The sequence below is a fragment of the Ranitomeya variabilis genome, chromosome 6, assembly GCF_051348905.1.
Source record: "Ranitomeya variabilis isolate aRanVar5 chromosome 6, aRanVar5.hap1, whole genome shotgun sequence".
In the NCBI taxonomy this organism is placed as follows: Eukaryota; Metazoa; Chordata; class Amphibia; order Anura; family Dendrobatidae; genus Ranitomeya; species Ranitomeya variabilis.
Genome location: NC_135237.1, coordinates 398,474,324 through 398,486,669, shown reverse-complemented (window position 1 = coordinate 398,486,669; position 12,346 = coordinate 398,474,324). Strand labels below are relative to the sequence as shown.

Below are 12,346 nucleotides of genomic sequence, written 5' to 3'. Positions count from 1 at the left end.
CTACTCCCCCTATCGAGGAAGCCATTATGGCGAAACGGCGCTGTCGGGGTTCTTGAGGGTACAGACACCGGGACAATACTTTATATAAGTACATACGGCTCAGTTCACACATGGACATGTAGTTAAATAAAGGCACCTTTTTGCACTATGCACTTTCTTACTCTAATCATCCCATTGTTTGCAACAGGGAGGAAAGGTTTCAACAATTCAGCCCTTTCTATTAATTTTTGTTGGCATTAGGGGTGTATACAATGGATTAGGCGTGGTACTTGTACTCAGATATGTCCAATTAATTGTTTGTTCCTGGTTGCTAGGATTGAGCGACTTTTATTTTTATAGGATCGGGTCGGGTTTCACGAAACCCGACTTTCTCAAAAGTCGGGTCGAGTGAAATCGGCCGATCCTATAAAAAAGTCGGGGTCGGGGTCGGGGTCGGCCGAAACACGAAACCCAATGCAGTGCAATGGGATACTATGGTTCCCAGGGTCTGAAGGAGAGGAAACTCTCCTTCAGGCCCTGGGATCCATATTAATGTGTAAAATAAAGAATCAAAATAAAAAATATTGATCTACTCACCCTCGGACGCGCCCTGGTACTAACCGGCAGGCTTCCTTCCTAAGAATGAGCGCGTGAATGACCTGCGGTGACGTCGCGGCTTGTGATTGGTCGCAAGCGGTCACATGGACAAGCCGCAACCAAAAAAAGACAAAGTGTATGCAGACAAATTTGGGATCACCACACTGAATCCAAGTTCAAACAAATAACATCTTTATTTAGGAAAACATCACACAAAGACATAAAAACATGCTTAAAAACACCCCCTAAAAAATGTGACCTGGGGTAACGGGTCCATACAAGTAGTAAATGAATGTTATAACATAACACATAGCCTTAAACAACCAATATATAGATCATAAAAACCATAGTGACCAGCATGTGGGCGTTATATGGTGCTATATAATACCACAGACCAAATGGTGCACCCTCAATGTTCTGTGCCCCACAGCAAGAAATCAAAAAATAGGGTGGCACATGATGCACCTAAAGGCATACTGGACACAGCATGGATAACCAAACCCTAAAGTTCAGGTCCCCTGTATGCTCTATCAACTCACCCTGCCTAGCACCCGGGTGGTAAAAGGGCTCCTAGCAGCGCTGGTTATGTAGATTAATGACAGGCTATGTCATAGTTGTGACCCACGCGTATCGACGCCCGCAGCGTCTTCCTCAAGGTCAGTATAGTTTGTGCAGTCCATTTTCCCAACTTAAATAGCTAAATAATTACTTTTTACACCTACCAGGTGTGAGCAGCACTATGAGCAGTAGAAGACATGGCCCTCTGTTTTCGGCGTCTGCCAGTAACTACTGTGCAGGTGCACCTGCACTCATTAACAATGAGCCTACAATAGGATAATAATAGATCTAACTCCATACAACAAATAGGGCTAAAGGAATTACCGTGCCTCCAATCAGTAGTCTGAGTGGTGGCACCAAACGATAACCACTCGTGTATACATAGTCCATAGACCCGAGCGGTCGCGAGTTTGATCCCGCCCATGGTAAGCTCAAATGAGCTACAAAAAGAGAGGAGGTGACATTAGGTAGACATGCCGAAATTAAAGACATATGCCATTATATATTCAGGCCTCTAAAAGACACCCCGGATATATAAGACCAGGAAATCTGTATGCGCATACATTTTCAGTTTTTTCTTATTGTTATTTCTTGATGGGTGGGGTAAACTTCCCCCATCCAAATCAAGGAAAGACAAAGGACCCAGGATGAGGTCAAATGTGTATCCATGACATAGAGGCGACAGAAATGATAGGGTGGCATAACAAGCTATATCAATGTTGTACGATTGGTGACCAGATAGTATAAATAACGGAGAATCCCTTATTTACAGAGAGTAAGTCTACATGAAATGTAAAAACACCCCACGTAGAACAATGGACTGAGAAAAAAAAACAAAAAAAAAACAAAAACAAAAAAAAAGGGAAGAATATACATTGTATATATTTGTACTATTTATACTAGTTTTAATCATAGATAGTCCACAAGAAGTCATATAAGATGTGTACATATATCCGTCCTGCAGGCATCCAACCATCTGCAGATGACCAATATCCACTCCTTTTAACTAGAAGCAGCTTGTTCAGACGTCCCCAAAGCCAGATGCTGTAAATAAAAGGGATCACTAATTCTTTCCCATTGGACCTGTAACAGTAAAATAAAGGAGGTAGGAATGGAAGAAATTGACAAGAACATATACAAAGAAATAATCAAATACATGAATGGAATAAGAGCTTGACCAAGCCGAGTCCATACCCGTTACAGTTTACAATATAGCATATAGGTGAAAATCCTATAGTCTTTTGTAAAAACCTGTATATAGGAGCTCGCCATTCAGACCACCTGGTATCAAGCTCTTCAGCTCGTATATCCACCGAGATTCTCTCCTCAGTAGCTCATCTGATATTTTACCTCCCCTAATGTTTGGGGTGACCCCCTCCAATCCCATCACACGAAGAGTCCTAGAACTGCCATTATGATGTTCCAGAAAGTGAGTGGCTACCGTGGTCATCTGTTTGCCTTTATCCCTATCACTTCTGGCCGTGGATATACTCGAGACATGTTGCTGCACCCTACGGCGCAATTCTTGCGTCGTTTGGCCAACATAGATTTTGTTACATCCGCAGATCAAGGCATACACTAAATTACGTGTACGACAATTGAAATAGGATCTCGATTTTACCCGAAAGGGCAGGGAAGGAACAGAGATACCAGTATCGGCCACCATAACTGGACATACCGAACACCCCCCACATGGATACGAACCAAGTAGAACATTACCTGAGTGTGTTCTGGATGTACATCTCCTGAAATGGCTCCTAGATAGATGATCCTTCAAATTTCTTGCTCTTCTAGCCACAATTCGTGGTCCATTGGGGACAAGTGTCCTCAATCTCGAGTCACTCAATAAGATCCCCCAATTGGCCTTCATCAATCGACGCACATCATCCCACTGATTATTGTATCTTGCTACAAGACTCAATTGGTCTTTGCTGGCTCTTTGTTGTGTTTTGAGAACTTCTTCCCTTGATTTTTGTCGTGAAGCTTCGAAAGCCCTTGAAACAATCCTCCGTGGATATCCGCGTTCATGGAAACGATTTGTGAGCTGTCTCGATTCGTCATGGAAGTCCGTTAGTGTGCTACAGTTTCTCCTTACTCGGAGAAACTGTCCCTTTGGGATGCTGTTACGTAGGTGACTCGGGTGGAAACTGGAGTAGTGCAAGACACTATTCGTGGCAGTTTGTTTCCGGAAGAGAGTGGTATTAATCCGGTTTTCCTTGACTATGATTTTCAAGTCCAGGAAGTCCACCGAACTTTTGGAGTAGTTGGATGTCAGTCGGATATTGCATTGGTTCGTGTTAAGTTCCTCGACGAACTCTTCAAACGCCTCTGCCGTACCTGTCCACAAAACAACAATATCGTCGATGAATCGGTACCACCTCAAAACATTTTGTTGGAAGTGCCGATTCTTAGATACTTGAGTTTCCTCCCACCATGCCATAAAGAGGTTCGCATATGGGGGCGCGCACCTAGCCCCCATAGCTGTTCCAGTCACTTGTTTATAGAAAACCCTATCAAAGGTAAAGTAGCTCTTTTCCAAAACCATTTTCAGAAGATCCAAGATAAAGGAGTCGTGCCCCCTACTCCCTGTTGTATATTTATCCAAAAAATAGGCTATAGCTGAAATACCTAGATCATGCTGAATATTAGTGTACAATGCTTCAACGTCCATTGTGGCCAGAATGACATCCTCAGGTAGTATAAGAGGGTCCAGCTGTTGGATCAGGAATGAAGAATCACGTATGTACGAGTCCAACTTGAGTACGATTGGCTGTAGATAGAAATCAAGATAAATACACGACTTCTCATAGAGCCCACCGATCCCCGAGACTATAGGTCTACCCGGTGGCTCCGTCACAGATTTGTGTACCTTAGGCAACATGTAAAATGTGGGAACCACCGGGTATTTTACCATCAGGAATTCAAGTTCCCTCTTATTGATAATATTCTGAGCATGAGCATTATTCAGAAGCCTATCCAGGCTTGATTTAAAAATCAGAGTAGGGTCAGAGGGTAGGACAACATAGTGCTGTGGATTACCCAATTGTTTTTTGGCTTCATTGCAATACATATCCTTGGGCCACAGCACTATGTTGCCCCCCTTATCTGCCTCCTTGATCTCAAAAGACTCATTAGATTTTAGTTCCCTAAGGGCCTGCTTCTCCTGCCAGGTTAGGTTGCCATGACCAATTCTGTCCAGTTTTAGATCTTGAATGTCCCTGCTCATTTTTTCGTAGAAAATTTGTATTGCTGGAAACAGAGTGAATGAAGGAGTAGCCTGTGACGGTAATCTGCCATTAAATCTGCGCTTACCTTGATAGTTATCATTCTCTTCCAATAGCTCCGTTAGGTCTCGCAGCAAATGTCTGTCAGTCTCCGTCATATCATCCAATAATGCAGGATTCTGGTATAGCAACCTGAAAGTCAATTGTCTACAAAAGAGATATAAATCCTTTGTTAGCTCGAATTTATCAAGGGTACTCATTGGGGAGAAGGAAAGACTACGGGACAGTAGGCTCCTCTCAGTATTGGAGAGATTGTAGGTGGATAGGTTAATGATGTTAAGCTCACCCATGGTACCTACTGGTGTCCTGTCCCCTCCTAGCGCTTGCGGTTGTTGTAGCGGGTGACCCGCTTGAAGCTCGGCGACCAATCCTTGCCCCGGCCGGTCCTTTTCTTGCGGCCCACCGTGCTTCCTCCTCCCCCGTCTGTGCCGCTTTCGCGGTCGCTGGTATCGGTGGATAAAAAAATCGCTTGATAAGGCTTCCTGGGGCCCTTTACCACCATCTGCATCCTGGTTTTGTTGTCTCCTTCTGCCCAACCTCTTATTTCCCTGGTGTGACCATCTAAAGGCCCTATTCTCCGCATAGTCTAATCGATCCCTCTGAAATTTATCTTTCTTGCCCCTAATTATATCCTTTTCAAATCTGTCTATAATTGATTTGAGATGTTCCTTAAATGGTTTGACTTTATTCTCTTTATCAAATGAGTCCAGTTTTATCTCCTTATTCCTAATCTCGTCCTTCAAAGTTGTCAATAAAGTATGGTCATGGTTAATCAGGAGGTCAATTAATATAAATGAACATTTATGCAGTCCCTTTTCCCAGATGTCCCTAAAGTCCGGGTCCACTTCCCAAGCTGGGAATATCTGTACCCGTAAACCCCTGGGAATTAGATTTTGCTTTTTATATTCCTCCAATGTCTTGACATTCCACCAGGTTTTAGTCAGATTACGATGTAACATGGACAAGCCGCGACGTCATCTAAGGTCCTTCACGCGCTCATTCTTAGGAAGGAAGGCTGCCGGAAAGAAGCAGGGCGCGTCCGAGGGTGAGTATATTCCTATTAGGTATATACTCACCCTCGGACGCGCCCTGCTTCTTTCCGGCAGCCTTCCTTCCTAAGAATGAGCGCGTGAAGGACCTTAGATGACGTCGTGGAACTCGGTATCGGAATTCCGATACCAGATTCAGAAGATCGCCGACCTCATGGCCGACCCCACACAGGGGTCGGGTCGGGTTTCATGAAACCCGACTTTGCCAAAAGTCGGCGACTTCTGAAAATGGCCGACCCGTTTCGCTCAACCCTACTGGTTGCTGTATCACCCTCATTTGTTAGTGATTTTCCCTTGTTTTATTTTTAATATTTATACATTAAATAAATTATTTTATTGATACATTATTTTTGTTTTTCCTCTTATTCCCTCTTTATTATATATATGGGGGATTTGATTAGTTGTAATTGTTTGGAGGTTACTTTCATTATTTTGGACGTTTGATATGCATCTGCTACTCAATGCCAACACAATATTCATAAAGAAAAATGAAATACAGAAAATAACTAATCAGTTGATCAGATTTCACCTTTCCACTTATATAGTATACATTACAATGTGAGCAGTAGTATGACAAGTAATACGGCACCACCATGATGGTATAGTGGTCAGATATCACCTGTTCACATGTCGATTGCAGATAATGCAAGAGAATACAGTACTGATCTGACGTGATCACAGGCAGAACAGAGAGCAATTACATCTAATAACTCACAAACGACACAACATCTTCTCTTAGGCTATGGTCACACTATCAGTATTTGGTCAGTATTTTACATCAGTATTTGTAGCCAAAACCAGGAGTGGAACAATCAGAGGAAAAGTATAATAGAACCATGTCACCACTTCTGCATTTTTCTCCGGCTCCTTGTTTTGGCTACAAATACTGATGTAAAATACTGACCAAATACTGATAGTGTGAACGTAGCCTAACTATCTTCCTTTTTATTTTCCATCCCACTCAGACCAAACTCCAGAAGGCCATTCCAGATGTTTAATTTTTACAAGCATGTTGGCACATACAAAAACCTAAAGAGATGAGCTAGCATATAACTTGGTGTACATGCAGTGTGTAGGCGCATATTCACTCTGGCCACTAAATAGACAAAACCCAAGGCAAAAAGAAAGTAGGCAAACACCCTGCAGTAAGTAAATATCCCGAATATGGTCACTGTGACATGGTGGGATGGCTTTTTTGATTATGCTAATTAAGCACCCTGTATTATTTTCATGCACTATTGCTACTTATTTACTGCAGGGTGTTTGCTTTTTCTTTTTTGTTTAAGGCTTTATCTTTGTACATAGAATACGTTGCTGCACTCTTTGGTTTATCCATTGCCTGCAGCATTATCCACGCATCTTCAACACTGCAATTTTTTAACCCTTTTTCCTAAGCCTTCCATTTTGGTAGCATCTTTGTCCATCCTCCAACCCTTTCCCCACTGGAGGAAGCATTCCCATAAATTCTTCATCACTGGAAGCAGCATCCCTCTCTCCACATCTCCCACAGTGGCAGTAGCTTAATCACTCCAGCATTCGCAACAATATAGTCTCCATCTTTCCACCATTGGCAGTGGTATTCCTCTAAGGTTTCTTTCACACTTCCGTCTGTACGGGGCTGTCACAAAGCATCGGTGCGACGTACCGACGGACGTTGTGAAAATTCGGCACAACGTGGGCAGCGGATGCAGTTTTTCAACGCATCCGCTGCCCATTCTAAAGTCCCAGGGAGGAGGGGGCAGAGTTCCGGTAGGCCATACGTCGCGATCCTTTGGTAATACAAGTCTATGGGAAAAAAAACGCATCCTGCGGGCACATTTGCAGGATGCGTATTATTTCCAAAACGACACATTGCGATGGAGGCCAAACGACACAAGTGTGAAAGTAGCCTAATACCTACACTGTGCCAACTAGCGGGGATATTTAGTGTCTTGACACCCTTCCATCACTGGCAGGAAAATTATCCATCTTTCCCAGCTAGGAATTGCATTTTCCTTACTTCTTACCTACTAGCAGCAGCATTGTCATCCTTCTTACCCCTCCCTCACTGGCAGCTACATTGCCTCCCTGCCTACCCTCTTTTACTGGCAGCATAGTTGTTTTTCTTTCCCTTCCTTTTTCTCTGACATCAGCATTCTCCCCTTTCCATCTCTCCCTTACTGACAGCAACAATACATCTATTTACACCCCATATATTAATGCCATATACATTCTCCTATATTAACAATACCAGCATTAGCATTCACTCCACCATTTCCCCAATGACAGTACCATCAGCAATTTTAGAGAGAAAGAGAAATGATCCACAAACTAACCATGCTGCTCATGTACTTTAAAGGGGTTGTATAAAATTAGACAAGTCTCTCTTTAACAAACCAAGTCCTTCATTACCATTTTCATAATATTTGCCACTATTACCTTACATTAGTCATGATTTCCATATACAATGCATGTAAACTATATTGTATCCGTTGATTTTACAATGGGGAGCATTAAGTTTGTCTGAAGAATCTGGGAGTCTTTGCCAATTGGCTTTTTACTCCTGTAGCTGCACATTCAGATTGCACATATCAGCTTTATATACCTACCAACCAAACGTTTACCATTTTCTGTCAGTAAAAAAAGGGTTAAACTGTTTTCGTAGATGGATTTTCTCTACATTCTTGATATAATGTAAGCAAGCACATTTATTATAATTAGGTACAATTCACGATTCTGCTGCTCAAAAAAAAAAAAAAAAAAAAATATATATATATATATATATATATATATGTATATATATATAGTTTTTTATTATGCGGACATTCTGTGCCTCACTATCTTATACAGAAACATATTTGTTCCTAATAGAGGGTAAATGAGAAATGTGGACAGAAATGGAATACAGAAAATATAAGTACTGATATTGACTAGATACATTTCAGATATCTTGTAACTAGCGAGACATTACAGCACCACATTAATTTGGAGATGGCATTCATTTCTGTGTGCTATGGTAGCAATAATGTCACGCCATTTATAAATATGAGCCTAAGTTGAATATTTAGAGCCTTTTTAATGTTGTAGTCATTCACACAAGCACCAGAAATATAGGTATTGCACAGTTATTTTCAGTGGCCGTCCTGTAATATGCGACTCTTGATGTATGATGACCTTTCCATGCTCCCTTTTTGTAACCTATGGATGTCTTACCTGTCAGAAGACAATGTGTGGATGCATGATAATATCATTTTTATGCTGGATATTTATGTATAGTAGGTGCCTGCCATGCTGTACATATTGAGCGGAACCTGTCACTAGAAAAAATGTTATTAGCCTGCAGATGTGGAGTTAATCTACAGATTAGTATTGCTAATAACCCGCACTCAGCCGAACAATGTGAGGAGAAAATGCGCGACAGTATTTCAATTTCAGTTACGGGGGCGGAAATGGTGTTGGTTCATTCATCGCTCTTAAAATACCCAGCTCCTGGCACTAACTAACAGTGAGCCCCAAATCATAGCCAGTGCCAGTCAACGCCACGGGCGCAGTTACAGCAGCCGCCCTGTGTACTCAAAGCGATGACTGAACCAGCCCTGGCGCTGCTCATGTGACTGAAATGGGGCAATAAAGTTATTTTTCTCCTCGCAGTGTTTGGCTACCTGCAGGCAATGGTAGGCTAATAACGCTGTTAACCTGCTGGTTAACCTCATATCTGCAGGTTAATAGCTTTTTTCTGGTGACAGGTTCCCTTTAACTCTCTTACTTTTATACTTTATGACATACACATCTAACTGCTTTAAATAAATGTGCATGTCCGGATTTAAGTGGTTAATGTACAATAAATGACTATATACTGTACTGTATGTAAACTTAGCTAGTGTGTATGAGGGATTGCGATAACAGAAGCTAGATTTGTTATACTTGCTAAGCAATGCTAAATAAAAGACAGTAAATATTTTCATATATCAAAATGAAGAGGAAAGTCCCATGTCAGCAAGCTTTGATAATGTAAACCAAGTCAGCATAACTGTTGTGAATTCTGCTCTTGGGTTCCCTCCGGTGGTTGTTGATAGTAATGCAGTTGTCCCTGGGTTGCAATCCTGGGCAGGTGTCCCTGCTGATTGCAGCTCTGACTGGGATATTTAGGTGTGCAGGATTCATTAGCCCTTGCCAGTTGTCCATTGTTCTTGGAGGTTTGCATCTCTGTCTGGTTCCTCCTGCCCTGCTGCCAAATCAGCTAAGATAAGTGTCTGGTTTTGTTTCTGCAGCACACATGCTGTGTGCTTTACAATTCAGTACTATATAATGTTTTTTCTTGTCCAGCTTAGACTGTGTTTGGATATTTCAGTCAAATTGGATTCTCAGGAGATGCAGATATACATTCCATGTCTTTAGTTAGATGGTGGAATTTTTGTATTATCTGCTGTGGATATTTTTAGGGTTTTAATACTGACCGCTTAGTATTCTGTCCTATCCTTTCCTATTTAGCTAGCGTGGCCTCTTTTGCTAAATCCTGATTTCTGCCTGCGTGTGTCTTTCCTCTAATACTCACAGTCAATATTTGTGGGGGGCTGTCTATCCTTTGGGGGTCTGCTCTGAGGCAAGATAGAATTCCCATTTCCATCTATAGGGGTATTTAGTCCTCCGGCTGTGTCGAGGTGTCTAGGATGTGTTAGGTACACCCCACGGCTACTTCTAGTTGCGGTGACAGTTTAGGGTTTGTGGTCAGTACAGGTTCCACCTACTCCTGAGAAAGTCTCATGCGGCACCAAGGTCACCGGATCATAACACATAACATAGGCTTTTACTAAGAAAAGCTAAGCTGGGTAATAAATGATCAAAAGCTTAACCAAGCGTTAATGCTAGAAAATAAAATAGTATTATTTATTATTTAACAAATAATCAATGGCCAATAAAGATTTCACATGACAGTTTCCACTAACATAGTACAGCAGATGTCAATGCTACAACTGTCATAAGGATTTACAATACGATTATTATGGGAGGATGTTGTGCCTGATTGCATTTACAAGACTGAAACCTAAATTGTCCTGCACACACCAGCCAAGTCAGAATGGACATAAACAGATGATATGCCATAGATTTACACAATATGGTTTGTATATACAGTATTGTCATAGAAAATACTAAGATCCCTGAAGCCACTAGTGAGGGGGCATTCAGCCCCCCACCAACCCTTCACTTTATTTTCTAGTAGAGACAAGAGCTTGAAATCTAAGCTCCCTTGAAATAGTATTGTCCAGTTTCTATCTACTAGCAAACACAGTACCAAGATATATATCTTTCCTATATTGCCCAGTTGACATAGAGGAAATTCCTTATAGTTAGGAAGTGACAAGTCTAACTAAAATTCCTTTTGAAGCCAAGATTCCCTTCAGAGTACATCTAATAAGACAGGAAAGGTCTTTTTAGACAGTCAGATAACAAAAGGGACATGTGTTTATGCCTAGATAGAGAAGTGGAAAAATCTCTTTTGTCTCCAGGAAATGCATCCTTCCTGAGTTGAAGTGAAAATTTTGTCCCCTTCAAGGGAAATGTTTTACATTTATACCAGACACCGAGGCATCAGTTAAAAGTTATGAATATCATGGTTTGTATACATCTGATAGTGATTGGGCCTAAATTTTCTACTACAGGACTAATCAAGGAAGAATATGCATATTTTATCATAACTGTGACACCTGCCTATAAGCCCCAAATCAATAGTGGCCAGATCGCTGCCAACATCCATGTCATGTTTGGTCTCTGAGTAAAGGTACCTTCACACGAAACGACTTTGTAATGATATCGCTAGCGATCCGTGACGTTGCAGCGTCCTGGCTAGCGATATCGTTTAGTTTGACACGCAGCAGCGATCAGGATCCTGCTGTGATGTCGCTGGTCGCTGAATAAAGTTCAGAACTTTATTTGGTTGTCCGATCGCCGTGTATCGTTGTGTTTGACAGCAAAAGCAACGATACCAGCGATATTTTACACTGGTAACCAGGGTAAACATCGGGTTGCTAAGCGCAGGGCCGCGCTTAGTAACCCGATGTTTACCCTGGTTACCAGCGTAAAATGTAAAAAAAACAAACAGTACATACTTACATGCGTCCCCCGGCGTCCGCTTCCCACACTGACTGAGCGCCGCAAAGTGAAAGTGAAAGCACAGCACAGCGGTGATGTCACCTCTGTGCCCTGCTACTGCCGGCACTCACACAGTGACGCCGTGGGACGCATGTAAGTATGTACTGTTTGTTTTTTTTACATTTTACGCTGGTAACCAGGGTAAACATCGGGTTACTAAGCGCGGCCCTGCGCTCAGCAACCCGATGTTTACCCTGGTTACCCGGGGACCTCGGCATCATTGGTCGTTGGAGAGTGGTCTGTGTGACAGCTCTCCAGCGACCAAACAGCGACGCTGCAGCGATCGGCATCGTTGTCGCTATCGCTGCAGCGTCGCTTCGTGTGAAGGTACCTTAAGGGTACCGTCACACAGTGCCATTTTCATCGCTACGACGGCACAATTCGTGACGTTCTAGCGATATCGTTACGATATCGTTGTGTCTGACACGCTACTACGATCCGGATCCCCGCTGAGAATCGTACGTCGTAGCAGATCGTTTGAAACTTTCTTTCGTCGTCTAGTGTCCCGCTGTGGCGGCATGATTGCATCGTGTGACACAGGTTGTATACGATGTGCGCACAGTAACCAATGGCTTCTACATCGCAAATACGTCATGAAATTATTGCTCCAGCGCCGTGTATTGCAACGTGTGACCGCAGTATACGACGCTGGAGCGATAATCATACGACGCTGCAACGTCACGAATCGTGCCGTCGTAGCGATGAAAATGGCACTGTGTGACGGTACCCTAAGCATAAAATCCTGATAAA

The 12,346-nt window shown here is 42.5% G+C and overlaps 2 protein-coding genes across 3 annotated transcripts in view; one reads left to right on the top strand and one right to left on the bottom strand.

The window, feature by feature from the left end:
• The window catches only part of MC5R (melanocortin 5 receptor), a 192,151-nt gene that overhangs the window by 159,618 nt on the left and 20,187 nt on the right, over positions 1-12,346 (top strand). The gene's annotated exons all lie outside the window — the stretch shown is intronic.
• Positions 1,718-3,861, bottom strand: LOC143781196 (uncharacterized). The gene is made up of 3 exons (XM_077267684.1): positions 3,763-3,861; positions 2,854-3,471; positions 1,718-2,217 (listed from the first exon to the last, which is right to left on the bottom strand). The coding sequence occupies exons 1-3, from the start codon at positions 3,803-3,805 to the stop codon at positions 2,198-2,200; spliced, it is 681 nt and encodes a 226-aa protein (XP_077123799.1). The 5' UTR covers positions 3,806-3,861; the 3' UTR covers positions 1,718-2,197.